At 37.6% G+C, this 18,466-nt stretch overlaps 1 protein-coding gene across 1 annotated transcript; it reads right to left on the bottom strand.

Moving 5' to 3' along the window:
* Positions 1-3,111: 3,111 nt before the first annotated feature.
* LOC128610656 (carcinoembryonic antigen-related cell adhesion molecule 5-like) lies at positions 3,112-16,873 on the bottom strand. Its single transcript, XM_053630074.1, has 17 exons — positions 16,752-16,873; positions 15,476-15,564; positions 15,086-15,337; positions 14,681-14,953; positions 13,928-14,179; positions 12,816-13,082; positions 12,403-12,720; positions 12,208-12,210; positions 11,811-12,077; positions 10,763-11,011; positions 9,356-9,469; positions 8,250-8,354; positions 6,587-6,619; positions 6,387-6,461; positions 4,898-4,975; positions 4,692-4,747; positions 3,112-3,497 (listed from the first exon to the last, which is right to left on the bottom strand). Exons 1-16 carry the CDS (start codon positions 16,871-16,873, stop codon positions 4,692-4,694), a joined length of 2,553 nt encoding a protein of 850 aa, XP_053486049.1. The 3' UTR covers positions 3,112-3,497.
* Between the last annotated feature and the right edge of the window lie 1,593 nt (positions 16,874-18,466).

Below are 18,466 nucleotides of genomic sequence, written 5' to 3'. Positions count from 1 at the left end.
AGAGAGAGCCAGATGGCAAAAAATCCATGGAAAGGTTTTTTAAAATAGTGATTTCAGTGTGCTTTGTACATACTGTTGATAGAATAAAGCCAATGCTGAAAGTTTTTTTTTGGGAGTGCACCATGTTTTCATTCATCAGTATCTTCACAAATAAACACAGTCACTACACTACACCTTCAGACACAGTGATTAAACCTCATTCTCTTGTCTTTATACACAGAGACGTTTAGACTGATGGGTGAACATACAGAGTGATCATTCTGTAATAACTTTCTTTTGTCTCTATAAATAAAGAGACATTTACACTGATGGGTGAACATAATAATCACCTGATTTTGTAAATATGAGAAATTACATTTGCAGGAAGCTCCCACTTTTTGCTGATATCTACTGTAATTGCTAACATTTACAAAATGAGCCTACAATAAATAATAAATAAGTCTATATAATGAAAGTAAAGGTCGATGTTAAATAAAAATCATAATGAAATTAATAAAATTTAAAAATTGTTATAAAAATAGTTTTATACATATTCTCATTTTTATAGCTATATTTTTGTTGTGGTAATGTGATAAATGATAATCTCAAGGTTTACTGGGTTTTATATGATTCTTATATGATTCTTTGTTCTTTTTTTCACACTGTGGGTTTTAGTGAAGTTTACTGAAAACAAACATCAACAACAATTACAACAATTCCTCCTCCACATTCAGCAACTCCACGGGAGACGCCATGTGTGTAAACGTTGCTATGGTTGTTCAGACAAACTACTTCTTCTCTCACCTACTTCCTGTTGGTTTATAGGACGATTACTCAGCGTCGCCCCCTTTCGTTTAAAATAATATTACAACCGCGAGCTCGTCAAGTATAAACGCCTCGTGCGTTTGTGGAGATGCGCGCGCAGGCAGTGGAGGCTCGCGCTGCGGAGTCAGGCGGAAGTATGAACAGGGCTTTAGCTCCATGAGGATGAAGTTGCTGGACCAGAAGCATCTGGAGCTTTTCTTTTAAGAAATCTGTCCATATTCTTTTGCACTACACACGCATCGTCACACGCTAATTATTAGGATAAAACACATAGACTGATGTTGACGTGCTGCTGACAGGTCAGAGAGGGGGAGGGAATTATTATTATTTATATATATTTTTTATTATTATTGTTATGCACGTGTGTCTGTCTTATTATTTCTGTGTCTGTGTTATTATTTCAGACATCAGATATTGATCATATATCGGCTATTAAATGTTTTATAGCTACACAATTTAGCATTTTAGAAATGTTTGAAGGATTTCTACACGGCACCCTGCTCTCATCAGATGGTACACCAGCTGGAAAACACTGAAACAGACTGCACACGTGGGTCTGCGCTACAGCTCCATTTCACACACACACACGCACACACACACACACACACAGGTTTTTATCACATATTACTTCTCCCTGCTGATCCACATCCCCAATAATCACACTACACACACCAGATAAGTTTAAAACAGAACATCTTTATTTACGTGTCTGTATATTTGTATAGTCTGTCTTTGTTTGTGCTGTAGATTGTCCGCGTCCGTCTTCCGGGTCCAGTCCGCCGAGACTACAGCAAGAGGGAGGAGATAAACTCCTGTCCTATTTCTGCACCAGTGTTTATGTGTCTGGGGGAAAAGGGGGACTTTTATTGAAATGAACATGAGGAAGGTGGTTAATATGTGTGTATGTTCACATTATGATCATATTATGTTTATATCTGTATGTTTATGATGATGTATACTTATCTTTATGTGTGAGATTGTTGTGTTCAAACTTACGTGATATTTATTCTTTATAATGGTTCATGCCGAATGGGCGGAGCTTCCGCTTTATAAGCGGGCTGCTTCCCTACATGCGGCGGCTGATGGAAAGTCCGATTAATTTCCACGAACCGGTTCTTTCGGACAGTTTGTTTCAATGAACCGGTTCATCGGTTCCTTTACGTCATCAGACAATGGCGTCACTACATATATCTTTTCTAACAACTCAGTCATGTTGCATCAATGAAACCTTCAGATAAAGTCGTGTGTGTGAACGCATATTGCTGATTATTGCCTTTTATTCACTTAAGTTAATGGTGGTTGTGGTCATTAACCATTAGTATTTCCAAAAAAAAAACAAAAAAACAAAAACAACACACAAATTAAAAACAAATGTAAAATGTACATTTTCAAAGACATAGAATTTAATAATGCGTAGACTTTTCTATAATGAATTATACCCAGAAGATGGCACTGTTGTAATCTTTTGACAAGTGCGTAAAGGTAATAAAATGACCCCTTTATACAGAAAACACATGAATGCATTTTTTTTGTTGTTTTGTTTTTAAATTTGCAATATCTTACAGTAGACTTTATTCACAGTCTGTGTGATGCAGGATTGATAAAATATTTCCTCATCTGAAATTTTTCATGCTCTCTGTTTAGCTTTAGCCACTTTTTAAACATAATATTAATGAGAAACAGAGCTGATGATTTCTACTGCAATGCAGGTATTTTTCTTGTAGAGTACAACAATAATGATGCATGAGAATGAATTTATGCATTGTTTCATAGGACGTCATCACTTGTAAAGCAACTGGAGGTTAATCAGTGAATAACGCCCCTTAATAAAATAGAGCTGCTTTGTATACATGTATATTTTAATGCAGGGTATCATTTGTGTGACCTAAAAGTACAACTGTAATTGCTGAAATGCTTACAAATTTAAACCAAAGAAAAAAAGTACATTAAAATACCAAGTAAATAAATTGAGAGATTGCACTGTACTGAGCACCTCTAACTTTACATATACTGATACTGCTTATGTCCACATGGATGGAGATGAGTACAAACGTTTGCTGGAGATAAAACTGTACACTCTATGCACATGACTTTTCTAACAGGCTTGTTACAGTGCACTAAAAATACATTAAAACGATAGTTTCTGGAAGATGTGCGACATTACAGACACATTTGGTGCACACAGTTTAGGGCTTGTGATAGATATTCATCTTCTTGTGGTTTGTGATATCTGCATGCATTTATTTAAAGTGTTGCTTAATACAATGAAACCATGAAGTGATATTTGTTATGATGAAATGATACATGATCTTTCTAACTGTAGGCTGGAGATTGTGGTTGTACCGTGTGGTGGAAAATACATCAGTGTATCTCTGTATGTGATCTTAACGACTTTCAGTTCTGTAGGTGTGAATTGCACACAGATGACATGATGAAGCCCCTCACATGAGTGAAAAAACATTTTCAAGAATAAAAGTTCAGTCACATTGACTTATTACTCTTACTATTACTACTAAATCCTTTTGCTTTACAACCAGTCCTAATAGTGGCACAAGTAATCAATAAAATACACCCTGTAACTACTTTTTAATGCTGTCCATACACACGTTCTTAACCCCCCCCCCATGATGAACTTCTCTCTCTCTCTCTCTCTCTCTCTCGTCTGTTCAGTTGTGTGTTCACTCCTCCAGCACCTGTAAATGAACATTTACAACTGTTTTAGATTTTAGTTCCTGAAATTATTAAACTTTGGTGTTTTAAGCCAACAGCAAATCATTAAGGAACATTTAAAAGGCAATGCAAATTTATATTTCAGTATATACAGTAATTATTAAATATGAAGCAGTAAATAGTGATTGCTTATTTAAGGAGAAACTGTCATGTATGTTATTACACTGCAATATTTGCACTTCTTATAGTAGAATTTCTCTTAACTGCACTGACACTATAGGAGTGTCCGTGTACTATACGAGGAGGAAATTTCATGAAAATGCATCAAAGATGTGATTTTAAACCACTTTATCTTTTATTAACAGAAATGTTACTAGGGTATTTTCCAAAAAAATTGGATTGGCAGTAGAGTCAACAATTGATGATTGATTGATGTCGTCTTGAACAAGAGACACGGGCTTGTTTAATCCACACACTGTATTCCACAGTAGCTAATGATATATCAGCAAAAACTAGTCTTTGTGAATGTAAAATTATAGGGCCAGGTAGTGGTGGGAGATATATACATATAGTACAAATAAAAAGTGTATTAAATCCAGTTTCTACTGTGAAAAACTGTGAAGGCAGCTGATTTATTTGTCATAATATGCATTATACGTTCAGCTGTGGGATCTGGTTGCCATAGGGTTGTTTATTTTTTTTCTATAGACTGAGGTTTATTTGTTTTCCTAAATTTGTTTAGAAGTTTTCTTTAAAAGTAAAGATCAACCCCAGGAAATGAAAGTACTAGAGGACTCTCTCTCTTTGTTTACTGAGTGTTTGAGCTGTGAGAGGAACCAGAATGCACATCTCTATTTTCTACTGCTAAGAGCTATAGAGCATTTCTACAGTTGACTCACTTCCGCTGTGATTACATCATGATACCCAGCAGCTGGTAAGGCTTGCAGCAACAGGAAGAGAGGATGCTGGAGCTGCTTTTTGACATTATTTGCTATTAGAATTGCTTTAGGTGTAGTAATTTAGGAAGTTGTTAGGAATCTAACTGAGGCTGTAGCATTTATATTACACTATTTATATTTATAACTGTTTATAACTCCGACTGAACTCCTACTGAGCAAGGCACAAAACTTGAACTAGGGTTTCTATACAATTCTAAGATCTCTCTAAGTATTTCTATCTCAATTTGAGATTTGTAAATAGAACAGATTTTGTCTTACCTATGTGCTCTGCTTCAGCTGTGAGTAAACAGTTTCATACTCTACACTGGCCTTCACTAGATGTAAACAAGAAACGCTGAATTAATGTCATCAATGCCATCTCAACTGTTAAATAGACATGAACTAAATGAACTGGTTAATAAATCAGAAAACAATAAAAAGTAATGTACATGCAGATTTATATAAATATGTACAGATAGCTTTACCTTGATTTTTCTTTGCTTTTTTCTGTGGCATGAGTTGAAGCTCAGTGTAAATCACATCACTGAGTCCAGCATCATCATCTGCAGTGACAGTGAACAGAACAAAACAAACACAGATAACATTTTAATCTGAATCAACCTTTGTAAAAAAAAAAAAAACAAGAAAAAAAAAAAAAAAGAAATCAGTGTGGAGAATTACAGGTGCATGATGGGATGTAACTGAACACAGATATATTTTAAATGTGGAGCTTATAGTCACTTCTCCTTGTTATGGGTTTGAACTACATGTTCAATTATTATTTTTTTTTTAAACTTGAAAAATTTTGTATGCACATTTACTGATGCTTAGTGTGTGTAATTATATATATATATATATATTATATATATATATACATACACACACACACACATATACACACACACTGGCACCTGTCAGGAGTGGGATATATTAGTCAGGAAGTGAACAATCAGTCCTTGAAGTTGATGTGCTGGAGGCGACTTTGACAAGGGCCAAATTGTTATAGCTAGACGACTGGATCAGAGCATCTCCATAATGCAGTGGTTAGCATCTACCAAAAGTGGTCTAAGGAAGGACAACCAGTGAACCGGCGACAGCATCATGGGCGCCCAAGGCTCACTGATGCATGTGGGGAGCAAAGGCCAGCCTGCCTGTTCTAATCCCACAGAGGAGCTACTGTAGCACAAACTACTGCTGTAAATGTTAATGCTGGCTATGTTAGAAAGGTGTCAGAAAACACAGTGCATCGCAGATTGCTGTGTATAGGGCTGTATAACAGCAGACCAGTCAGAGTGTCATGGAAGAAGGTGGCCTGGTGTGATGAAGCACTTTTTCTTTTACATCATGTGGACGGCCAGGTGCGTGTGCATCGCTTATCTGCGGAGGAGATGGCACCAGGATGCACTATGGGAAGAGCGCAAGCCAGTGGAGGCAGTGTGATGCTCTGAGCAATGTTCTGCTGAGAAACCTTGGGTCCTAGCTTTCATGTGGATGTTATGTTGACACATACCACCTACTGAAACATTGTTGCAGACCAAGTACACCTTAATGGCAACGGTATTCCCTAATGTGGCCTCTTTAGGGAAATAAAATAACACGAAAAATAACCGTTATTTCTAATCTTTTCAGTCAAATACTGTGCTGCAAACATCAATGTTAGATTTATCTTGTCAGTACTGGCAAGTGACCATGGTATAACCGCACATCGAGTGGTTCTTTGCCTCCACGTAGTGTATTAAAATCGTGTAATGTACACCTAGCCATGGATTATCCCTTACACATGTGGTATTATGTAGAATATATTATATAATAAACAGGTTTTAGTAGTTTCTTTCTTTCTGAGGTTTATAGTGGAACTGACACCTAGAATGGGAGGTGCATGCAGATTTTTAGTATAGTAGATGATTGAATGTACTGTAGACTGTAAGTGTTTTTATATATAAAATGTGAAGTTGCAGTATAAAAATACTCCACCTTTATTCTTGTATGACTCCTTTTTCTTCATGACCTGTGTATAAACAGCCCCACTGAGTTCAGCTGCAGAGTCACCTAATCACAGTGCAATGTGATCGTCACTACAGGAGATGTATTTACTGTATGGTGTTAATCTGAGATTTATTCCTTCTAGTGTAAGTGGAAATATTTGACATGAAATAAAGAAATCTCTCTTTTACTTGTGTTCTCCACAGCGGCATAAATGTGCACATCTACAGAAAGGAGTGCAAATAAAGAATAAACAGGAGAAATTTTCAGACAATTTTGAAAACAATTCCACTGAAATTAACATTGTTAAATTAGCTTGTTAGTAAGAACATAATCTTATATTGAATTACTGTATATGTAGTGAGGTGTGCAGTGACTAAAACGTCATCCTTATTAACTACATGGCCAATGGGCTCTCTCCCTACCATAGTATATAAGCTGTTGTTTAGGCCTCACGGAATGCGTCATGATCGAAAACCCACGCCTTCTTTTCGTTGCTACGGACTACAGAGGTATGTGGTTTTAGCTTTGTTGCTTAGCTGTTTGATGCTAGCGTTGTCCACTTATCATGCGATTTATTTATTTAGTGTGACGTTAGGCTACCGAGACTGTGCATGTGTGGTGTGCCGTCAGGGCTCTCAGCTGTGTAGCATGGTAGTTTAACGTAGCTCCGGTCGGAGCACCAGCTGTTGCCGTCACAACTATTAAAGACGCTATCATGATTTTCGGATGTTCCATCGTGAGTATCATGTCATCGGATCACGGTAGGTAAATCGTTTAGTTCTATTACTCGAGCTAAACTCTATTGCATGCATTCCTAATTGAGGTTGTAACACCTGTTTTTCTTAGGGTCCTTGATTTTGCATGCGTTAAGGCGGGCTGAGTGAGATGTGGTCATATCGGTATAACTCCTCCCCCTCATTCGTGGAGCCACGTTGCTGCTTGGTTGCTTTGGGGCTGCTTGCTGTTTGGTTTTGCTGCTTGATGCTCCGATTTGGTTTTATTTTGTTCTGCTTTGTTTCGTTATTTTGTTTTGTGTTGGTTACTGTCACTAAGATCAGTTTTCTTTAACTGTGTTGTAACAGTCTTTATCAGTTATGCTGATACTGCTATGTGGTACTAGTGGTTTTGGTCAGTCTTGGTAAACTTGCTACCTGTAATCAGTTTGAGTGTGAGGTTGTGTGTTTTTTGTGACAGTAAATTTGTCTTTGTTTTGTTTTATTCTGTTTGTCAGATTTGAGCGCATTATAATTGATTTTGTGTGTTTCTGTTGTCTCCTTGTAGGAGCTGAGTGCTTCCTGAGGCTGGGAGGAGTTCTTTGCTGCACCTTTGTCTTTACTTAATTAAGGGTCGTTATTATTGCTGTGTTTATTCTCGGTGAATTTTGAGGGTATGATTTTGATTAGTGGGGTGCTTTTGCCTTTTGTATAGCTGGTGCTGTCGTACTAGCCTGCCCTTCATACAGGAAGCCTCAGTCCTCCTATGATTATTGTTAACTTCCTCTTGTGACTGTTTTATTTGACCAATGCCTGACTGCGTTGGATGTTGTTTCTTTTAAATAATTCTTGACCAGTCTTTTTAACTTTAAAATAAAATGTATTCTTGTATGGAAACCCATGCCTCTTGCCTGTTCTAAGTGGAACGTACTTGCGTGTCTTTATTTGGGTTATTTTCCCTGTTTTCTCCGAGTGGCATAGTTGGTACAAAAACGAAACAAATGAGCCGCATAGCTACACGTGGCGTAGTTGGCAGGATTTATGAGGATCTCCATAGTATAGTTAGTTGTTGCAAAAAAAAGAGCACATTGCTACATATACATAAGGAAAGTATGCATTATGTGACACGTTGTCTGACCGGTCTGAAGTGGAGTGTGTCCTGACTGAGAATCCTCAGCTCCTGACTGACTCGGGTTCTGGCCTGGTGTCTGATTGCTGTTCTGCTGTATGTCTCTGTCCTTTCCTGTATGAGAAGACGGAAATTCATTTGCTCAATTTATAAACCATACAAACTTTATTTTAGAGAATGCTTATAAGTTAGTGTATATGTCGCTGAAATGTACCAACAGAAATTACAAGCCACTAAATGTGTAAGCAACAATTGGTCTCATTTATGAAGCTGGATATGAACAAGTTTATTTGAAAATCATTCACAGGAGCCTTTTCATACATAATGTGTTACTCATGAGAATCCAGTTAGTTTAGAAAACAATAGTGTATCCTACAAGAGCTCTTGAGTGCTGAGACGGATGTACTTGCAGAATAAAGTTTAATAAAGCAAAACATACACAAATCAATACAGACGAGGCAGGAGAGCATACTTGACAAAGTGGGAGAAACAAAGCCAGACACAGTGAGGTGCGAACAGTGACTATATACAGACTGGCGCTTTTTAACCAGAAAGAGAGTCAGGTGCGGGTGGTCATGTGACTGGTACAGACTTGTGGTGGCTGCTGGGATTTGAAGTCCACAATCCCTTCTGGGAATTCATATAACACTGTCATAAATGCACTTGATTCAATTTACAGCTGATTGGAATTTATCATGCACATGAGTATGAAGAAAATCAGCAATGCTAAGACTTGTGTAAATCTAGTGAGATTTTTTTTTTATTAGATTGGCCTACAAAAACATTTAGACAAGTTGAATTTGATAAAGATTAATAAATGAGCACCAAATTGTGCAATTGTAAGTGCACTGTGTCCCAATTAGTATTCTTTTCCTATTTTTATTAGTTTGGTAACTATTTCTTATTTAATAGAAGCATTGTAGCTGAATGATAATTAAGGATGTGTAAAATCCTGTGTAACGAGAGAAATTGAGTGTCAGATACCAGTCATAGACCATTTTGTTAACATGTTTATTTCCATGTTAGTGTAACGTATACTATTTCATGTTTTATAGACTAAGCTTTGTAGAAGTACTGATTATATTAAGCAATTTAGTGAAAACTAGTTATCAGACCTTTGATGGATTTGTGCCACCAACGCAGGATCAGTAAAAGGATGATGAACAGCAAGGCCAAACTCAGTCCCACAGCCACAAATACTATATCAATACTGGATCCAGACCCTGAGTCTGAGGAAAGAAAGACACAAACGAAAAAACCTGCTGTCATTACAGTTCGCAAAAATACTAGCCTTGACACTAACGTACATTCTAATAATAGTCCAATTTCTAATCTTCCATTTCTGTTCAGACGGTTTTAAAGAGTGTTTACTAGTAATCTCTCTGAGCCTTTCCAATCATATCTACATTCTCTACTCAGACTGCTCTTCAACGGGCCACTCATAATCTACTACTTTCTGCTGATGCGGGTGCCTTTCCTCTATAAGGATTTCTAGCTTGGTTCATGTTTCCTTTTCTCTCCTGCCCCGTCACACATGATATCCCAGTCCTTGGCCCCCTCCTTTTCACTACAGGTACAGTATATGCATCCACTTGCCCAGATTATTCAAAAAGATCAAAGTATTCACTGTTAAGTAATTAACACTCAGATATATCTCAGCATGAGAGCTATTCTTTCCACATCATTAACTGTATACATTCATGATCTAAAATAATGGATGGACTCCAACGTTCTTAAATTACACGAAATTAAACTGATAAAACAGACATTTTTCTAGCACCCAAAACTCCACTGTTATGAATTCCAGGTATTTCATTTGATATTGATGGCATTACCGTTACACCTTCTGCAAACGTTCACAATCTAGTTATAATTTTTTGATAACACACTTTCATTTGAACTCTGCATTAGGTCACTCAAAACAATCTTTTTTTTTTTTTTTTTATCAGCTCTTATTGATCCTCACTTAGTTTGCTGTAGTCCTTACTCAAACCAAGCACAGATTAGATTTGTACTCTATCATTAACACGGTTTACCCATCTCACAGAGAATCAAACAAACACACTCTTAATTCTCACACAGTACATGATCTCGCCGTAACTCTCTACACCCTGGAGTCTTAGATCCACCAGTACTGATCTACTAGTGGCTCCTAACGACCAGACTGACAAGAATGAGCAAAATGTTTAGTGCCGTAATCCACCTCTAGGCCTTTAACTGCACCTCCTTAATCCTAAAACATACATTTTGTACTAACACTTTTCCTCTTTTTCTTCCTGTTCGTCATTTAATTAACAGCCAGTTTGAGTTTTAGGTGCTACGTGCTACAGAATCAAATTTATTATTATTATTATTATTATTATTATTATTAGTAGTAGTAGTAGTAGTAATCACTGCACGTTTTAATGTTATTTTTACAAAGGGAATCAAATACTTTGAAAGCTGACTGAAAACACTGTGCATATAAACTTTGTTAATAAAAAGAGAATCAAATAAAAAGAAATTCTCTCAAGGCTTCTCACCTCTGACTGAAACCCAGCTTTTCGGTGACTCTCCTCTCTCTGGGTGTTTACAGTGGTAGAAACCTTCATCTGACTTTGAGACAGTACTGATGGTCATCTCTCCTGTAGTCTTGTTCTGCAGGACTGAACCATCTTTATAGAAATCAACACCAGAAGCTGAGGTCTTTGAGTTGCGAGATAAACAATGTAAAGTCAGAGGATGTCCCTCAGTCACAGGATGGACAGGACTGTCCAGGATCACATGACCATCTGTAGGAAAGAGAAAGAAGCCACTGAAATCAGAAAGTGTGTAAAATACAGTAATGATTTTAACACAGAGAGCTACAGTAAATCAGTGGTAGATATCAGAGAGAGTGTACACAGTGCAGCGCTCACAGAGTCTTCATGTGTGAAAGAGAAAATGTGCTTAAATGCCAGTTTTATCAGTAACATTGAGATGTGAAAGCAGCTTTCACTGTAATATTCTTAACATCCTGAAACTAAACTAGTCTTCATGAGTTATTCTTATTTCTGTTTATATTCTTATTGTTAAAACATTGAGAGGAGCTTTTTTAGGTTTACCCTCTGCAGTCTAACTTCTATATGGGGATAATAATTTTATTTATGTAAGTCTAATGTATTTATGCCTCTTCTCTCTCTCTCTCTCTCTCTCGCCTGCTTTGTGTGTGTGAGCGTGTGTGTGTTCTGCTCAATTCTGTCTACCTTGTTCTTTATGCTAGTGATAAAGGTGATACTGACATCCAAAAAGTCTCATCTCTCTGTATACTTTTTTCCTCTTTTTTCTCCTCTGAGTCTGATCTTTGTGTGCAGATGTGTGTATAAACCTCTGTGTCTCAGATCTCTGCAGCCCTGAACACAGCGCTATCTGTTGGTCTTTTGTTAGAATCGACTGAATAAAAACATCAAATCTGTGTCACCCTACACACTGCACTCAGTTTCTTTATAACAATATTATAATTTATTTTCACCAATTCAGTAGATTTTCAAAGTGTTATCTTTATTCCTGTATATTGTACATCTATTACTGGTGAGAACATTGAAGACTCACGGTGCACTGTGATGTTGACAGGATTACTGCGTCCTCCAGATTCAGACTGACACCAGTAAACTCCAGTGTGTGATGTAGAGAGGGAGCTGATGTTACATGTAGATCCTGAAACTGACGAACAATCAGACACTGTCTCACTGTGTGTGTATCCTCTCACTGTCCATCCAGTAGAGTCACTCTGGTCCTCACAGCTCAGTGAGAGAGAGTCAGCAGTAAAGTGTTGAGTTCTGCTGGGATTGATGATCAGAGACACTGGAGGAGATTCACCTGAAACACACACATTATAATTCAGATCTTATTCTGAAAATGAACATGTATTTTGATTTTATTATGATGTTAATTTCAATGTACAGTTTAGTAAACATGTGTAACATTAAAATTACCACAGGACTAATACTTGCTCTGATTAGACAATGATATCCGAATAAAAATCTACTATCAGGTGCTTATTCATCTGCTTCACACATTCCTCACTAAGGAGTTTAAATAAACAGTTATTACACAACACATTAGCACAGATACAACACTTAATATTAATAAATGTACATTTGCTACACTCCAACTCAACTCTATTGTTGATTTATTTCCTCACCAGTGATCCACAGTGGCTGTAGGTTACTGTCCCGTGTGTGAAAGACTGGTTCTCCTCTCTCTGCTCTGCACATATAAACTCCTGTGTGCTTCACAGTAACAGGACTGAGAGTGTAGGAGCCTCCAGATCTTCTGCTGCTGTCTGAGAGGAGCGCTGTACTGTACCTGAGGGAACCCTGACTGTCTCTGGAGGGAACCTCTGTGTACCAGCTGAATGTCCAGCCTGTAGAGGAGTGTTTAACCTCACAGCTTAGAGTCACTGAGTCTCCTTCAGTCAGCCAGCGCAGTGGAGACACACTCACTACTGCCTCTGCTGCATCTGATGGACAACGAATGTAAAAAGAAATAAAATCATAGAGTGGTAATCTTGTTATATATAATTAATGATAAGATAAAACAAACTCACACACTCACCTGATACAGTCAGTGTAACAGCATCACTGGTGTGTGAGGAGTGTGAGCCTCCTCTCTCTCTTCCTCTACAGGTGTATTTACCGGCATGAGATGTTTCAGCACTACTGATTCTGTACTCCTGTTCACTACTGACACCAGAACCATCTTTATTCCAGCTGTAGATCCAGTCAGAGTCCTCTTCATCCTGTATGTCACATCTGAGAGTGACAGTCTCTCCTCTGTACACCTGTTCATCAGGATTTATGGACACCACAGGTTTTGGGAGCGCTGTACAAAGATAGTAAAATATTTCCTGAAATAATTATTATACTTTTGATTGATTGGTTTTCATGAGTGTAGAGAGTTTAGAAGATTTTGGAGAAGAATGTAACATTACACATGTAAATATTTTGGACAAGTTAAAACCACATGCAACAAAAAGTCCAGCGTCTTCAACAGATCCTGATTCTAATCATTTGGTATTGTGATGGATGTATTTATAGTAAAGTATTATTCAGATTTGTTTAATAAAATGAACAGGAGATTCATTTAATCCATTTATTTAACATCACATTTTATTCTGTATAATTCCATGTTTTGGTCATTGGTAAGGAAGCAGAGTGGAGCAAAAGAAAAAAAAATCCTGCAATTACTCGAGATCCTGATGTGATCTGGCTCCAGGTCTCTTATGTATGATTTCCAAAGTGATTAGTCAGCACTTATAGAGACGAAGCAGGTGATTTATTTACAGTGTAGCTTTAAGGCCTCTGGTATCAGACACACACTGTACATTCTTTCTATATTGATCATAATTTAATATTCTGTAGAGTGTTTCAGCACTAATGTCTGTGTTTTAGTTACAGTTATAAACACCATTATGAGTCTGATTAACATGAGTGCTGTGTAATTATAATTTCCATCTTTCTACTACCATGAGATTGATTATCCCTACATAACACTGATATCTGATAGTCTGTATCTCTTATAACAGAGATTCTCTTCCTGATGAACACACACTCAGCGGTACTTTAACTTTTGCTCTACTGTTCATGAATGACAGGCTTTATAAATATCTAAAATATAATAAGAAATAACTTAAAACATGCAGTAAGAGAGTAGAAACCATGACATACCTCTAACTGTAACTGTAACTGTATCACTGAGCTCTGAGTCGTAGTTTCCTCTGCGTGCTTTACACTGATACACTGTTTCTCCTGCATTAGAGACTGTATCATGGAGTGTGTTGGTGTCTTCAGCTACTTGGACTCGATCTTTGTACCAGAGAAAAGTCCATCCATTAGACAGCAGATTACAGTTCAGAGTAACTCTGTCTCCAGTGTAGACGGAGCTCTGAGGATTCACTCTCACAGTCGGTTTGGGTTTTTCTGTTGATATGAAATGATGATGATATTAAAGTTTTCCTCTTTACAACATAAACAAGAGTTTCATCATCTTAATCAGATGATTTGTGTCTAATAATGCATTTATATTCAGCATTTGTTAAACAGTTACAGTTGTGTGACTTTATTACATGGACAACATGGTCTTATAATATCATTATACTCTATATATACTGTACATGGAATTAATTTAATAAATTTTTCATAACTGAACAAACACACTGGAGTTGTAATGAATTCATCTTCATCAAGGTGTGTTCACTATTATGAATGTTGGACGCAGTGAATGTACAACTACACCATTAATCATTACTAGACACAGGATAAGTAACTAAAACATTGTTTTTTTTTCAGAATCTGTGACATTTTAAATAAATCTTATGACTTTAATCCACACTGCATGTAGTGATGTGATGCTGAAGTTAATAAATATTGGTGTGAGGAAGAGATTAACACACACACACACACACACACACACACCCACACCTGACACAGTGAGTGTAACAGTGTTGCTGGTCTCTGAGGTCTGAGAGTCGCTTTTTCTCCGTCCACTGCAGGTGTATTTAGCGCCGAGAGACTCTACAGGAGTGAATGAATATTTCCTGCTCTCAGTGTAGGAGGATATTTGGACACCATCTTTATTCCAGTTGTACATCCACTCAGTGTCTGCATGTCCTCGTATTTCACATGTGAAAGTGACTTCCTGTCCACTGAATATCTGTCCATCAGGCTGCAGAGTCAGAACAGCTTTTGGTCTCTCTGTACAGTTACAACAAATGCATCAAATCAGTCAAACACACGTTTCTCTGACCATCTGATATTTAATCAGTGTGTTTTGTAATGATTATGTGTATCAGTGCATGTTACAGGAGTGTAAGATCAGACATGTACCGATCACTGAGAGAGACACTTCATTGCTATCTGTCGTGAACCGTCCATCAATAGACCCGTAACAGCTGTATTTGTGACTCTGACCTACATTTATAATGTAGTAATTTTCAGCAGATCTGTGACTATAACCACCATCTTTGTACCAGTAGTACGATCCATTTCCTCCTGAAATCCTACATGTAAGTGTAACCGTCTCTCCTCTGAATATTTGAGGTGAATTCGGCTCCACAGACAGAACTGGTTTAAACACTGCTGGAAAAGTCAAAAAGCAAACACACACTGTCAATGTAAACAACTTACATTCTGCATGAAAATGTACAAACAATCTTCTCCACCTTAATACAAATCCAACATGTACACAACATAGGCAATAAAATATGTATAAATCACCTTGAGCTTGTCCGACTCGGATAAGTGAAATAAGCACTAAAAAGGGAAGAGGAACAGAGAATATGATGTAACGCTGACTTGTTTCTTTTCTTTAAGAAGACAAATGAGAACAATGTCATATACTGCAAAAAATCTATATTTAGTTTCACTTCAGCTGTAAGAAATGCAATATATCGACCTGTTTCAATAATGAATGGTGTTTAGAAAAAGCTATTTTCACTCAGGTCACTATGCTGCTCATTACTGTCTCATGTTTAATGTCACGTCTCGTGACGTAAGGGAGATAGGGACGGATGCAAGTGCAGTAGGAACAGTTTTATTTAATGAGAAACACAGGCAGGTAAATCCAAAACGTGATCCAAAACATGCAAGAGGTCAGGCGATCGGAAAACAGGCCTACACGGGGCAAGGCAGGAAACTATGTCGAGGTCACCGAAAACAGGTCGAGATACAAAACATGAAACATAAACTATGACTATGAACTGGGAGCGGAGAAACCAGCGTGAACTAAACAAACGAATCTAAACATGAAACCTGACATAAACTATGACTGACTAACTGACTAACTAACTGACAGACAATCTAATCTAATCTAACATTCTACGCTGTGTGCTGGGAGGCGCGCGGTATATATACACAAACATACTCAGCCTCGTAATGGCTGACGGCTGAGGGCAATTCAGACACACGTGAAACAATAGCCAATGACAGAACAGGGAGGAGACATAACAAAACATAACAAATGCACGTGTCCAAATGTCACGAATGTCACCAAAGGAAAAGCAGGTGCTCGCGCACCTTGCTCGTCCACGCGCGCTCACATGTTCTAACGCACGCTGCGCTGCGTTTCCTATGAGGAAAAAAACTCGATCTCAGTAGCACGTACAGGTAAATGAACACATTCAGGCTTGGACTGTGCAACGTACTGAAACATTTCTCTGAAAAAATGTCTATGAGGATGACTGTCGAGTGGAAAACTGAAAACTGGCATGGCTTTTAAAGTTCAAAGATGTTCTCTTAAAGCTAAGACAATATAGAAGGTTCATTCAGTCTTCACTTTCTTCTGAAACAGGTGATCCTATCACAGAGCAGGACAGAGTCAAAACGGAAATGAAGATCTGCAAGGCTGGATTACATGTTCAAAGTAGAAGTAGAAGATCTTGCTGTTGCAGATTCAGCAATCATCAGATTTCCTCAACAAGAAACACACAAGAGAGAGATTGCTGCCTTGCAAAATGGAAGATCTGGAGTAAAGAGCAGCTGTGATATTCATAACCTTCCTCCAGTGTTGATGGATGGTGTGCTCAAAGTTGGTGGAGGACTTAGTAGAGCAGCGATGCCAGAAGAGATGAAACGTCCTGTTATCTTGTCAAAGGAACACCATGTATCCAAACTCATCTGGCCACATGTTCATAAAAACTAGGTCATGCTGGAGGAAACCACATGTCAACACTTCAAAAAAGGTAATGAGTTATAAATTGAAACTCTGCCTGTAGAAAAATAATTTCAGAATGTTTGTTTGTCAACGTCTACAGGGCAAGATGGGAGAATAAAAAATGGCTGAGACTCATGCATTAAAGTTTGATAATGGCACAAATTTCACTGGAGCAGAAAGAGAGCTCCAGACAGCTTTGAACACACTGGATCATGACTAAATCCTGCGTACATGTTTCTATCTGAGGGACTCAAATGGACTTTAATCCCCCTGCTGCATCGCATCACAGTGGCGTGTGGGAGCGGCTCATTCATCTGGTAAAGAAGGTCCTGTACTCCACTCTCCAACAACAATCGTTGGATGATGAGAATTTTCACTCCATCTTTTGTGAAATTGAAGCTATTCGTAATGACCTCCCCATCACAAAGCTTCTGATGATTTAAACAACTTGGAAGCTCTTACGCCCAATCACATTTTATAGCTGAGATCAAAACCACCTCTTCCACCATGGCTTTTAAAAGACAGTGATCTGTACATAAACGCGTAAAGAGCGACAAGTCCAATACTTGTCTGATCTTTTTGGAAAAGGTGGGTCAGAGAATACCTTCCACTGCTCCAGGAATATCAGAAGTGGATGAAACCACACAGAAGCTTCGCTGTTGGTGATATTGTGATCATCATGGATCCAGCAGCTCCATGGGGTTCTTGGCTACTTGACAAAATAACTCAAACATATCCTGACAGTAGAGGACTAATACGAACTGCACAACTCAAAACTAAAACAGGATTACTGGACAGACCTGTGATTAAAATCTGCCTGTTTTTAGAAGACACTGAGGACTGATCTCTAAAGTGGACATACACATGGCTCCTTTGATAATTTAATGGATTGTAGTTGCACACCAACAATTATGGGGTCGGTGTGTAGGAGCCATTGTAGATACAGGTGTATCTAAAAAAAATTTAATATTGTAGAAAAGTTCTTTTTTTTTTCTCCATAATTTAGTTCAAAAAGTGATACTTTCATATTTTCTAGATACATTACACAAAGTGAAATATTTCAAGCCTTTTTTTCTTTTAATCTCAATGAATACAGCTTACACCTCATGGAAATCAAAAATCCAGTATCTTAGAATATTAGAAAAAAAAAATTATAATACAGAAATTCGAGCATCTGAAAGGTATGTTCATTTATGCACTCAATACGCGGTCGGGGCTTTAATCCTTTTGCACAAATTACTGTATCAATGTGCCGTGGCATGGAGGCGATCAGCCTGTGGCACTGCTGAGGTGTTCTGGAAGCCAAGGTTTCTTTGATTATTGTATTATAAGTTCGTTATTCTAATATTTTGAGATTTTTGATTTCCGTGAGCTGTAATCCAAAATCATCGAGATTAAAACAACAACAAAAAAAAGACTTGAAATATTTCACTTTATGTGTAATGAATATAAAATATACGTAAAAATAAATTTTTCCACAATGTAAAATTTTTTTTAGATGCACTTGTAAATGTATGTGTAATGCATGTATTTTGAGGCTGTCACCACTGGGGGGC

The sequence above is a fragment of the Ictalurus furcatus genome, chromosome 7 (assembly GCF_023375685.1).
Source record: "Ictalurus furcatus strain D&B chromosome 7, Billie_1.0, whole genome shotgun sequence".
Classification (NCBI taxonomy): domain Eukaryota; kingdom Metazoa; phylum Chordata; class Actinopteri; order Siluriformes; family Ictaluridae; genus Ictalurus; species Ictalurus furcatus.
Note: the sequence above shows the minus strand (reverse complement) of the source record. Positions and strands in the feature narration are given on the sequence as shown.

Coding starts and splice junctions, on each gene's coding strand:
- LOC128610656 (XM_053630074.1), bottom strand. CDS start 16,873: ATGAGTTTGGATACATGGTGTTCCTTTGACAAGATAACAGGACGTTTC. Junction 15,565..16,751: donor TCCATCAACACTGGAGGAAG/GTTATGAATATC, acceptor GTCTTCTTAAAG/AAAAGAAACAAGTCAGCGTT. Junction 11,012..11,810: donor TGTCAACATCACAGTGCACC/GTGAGTCTTCAA, acceptor TCTTTCCTACAG/ATGGTCATGTGATCCTGGAC.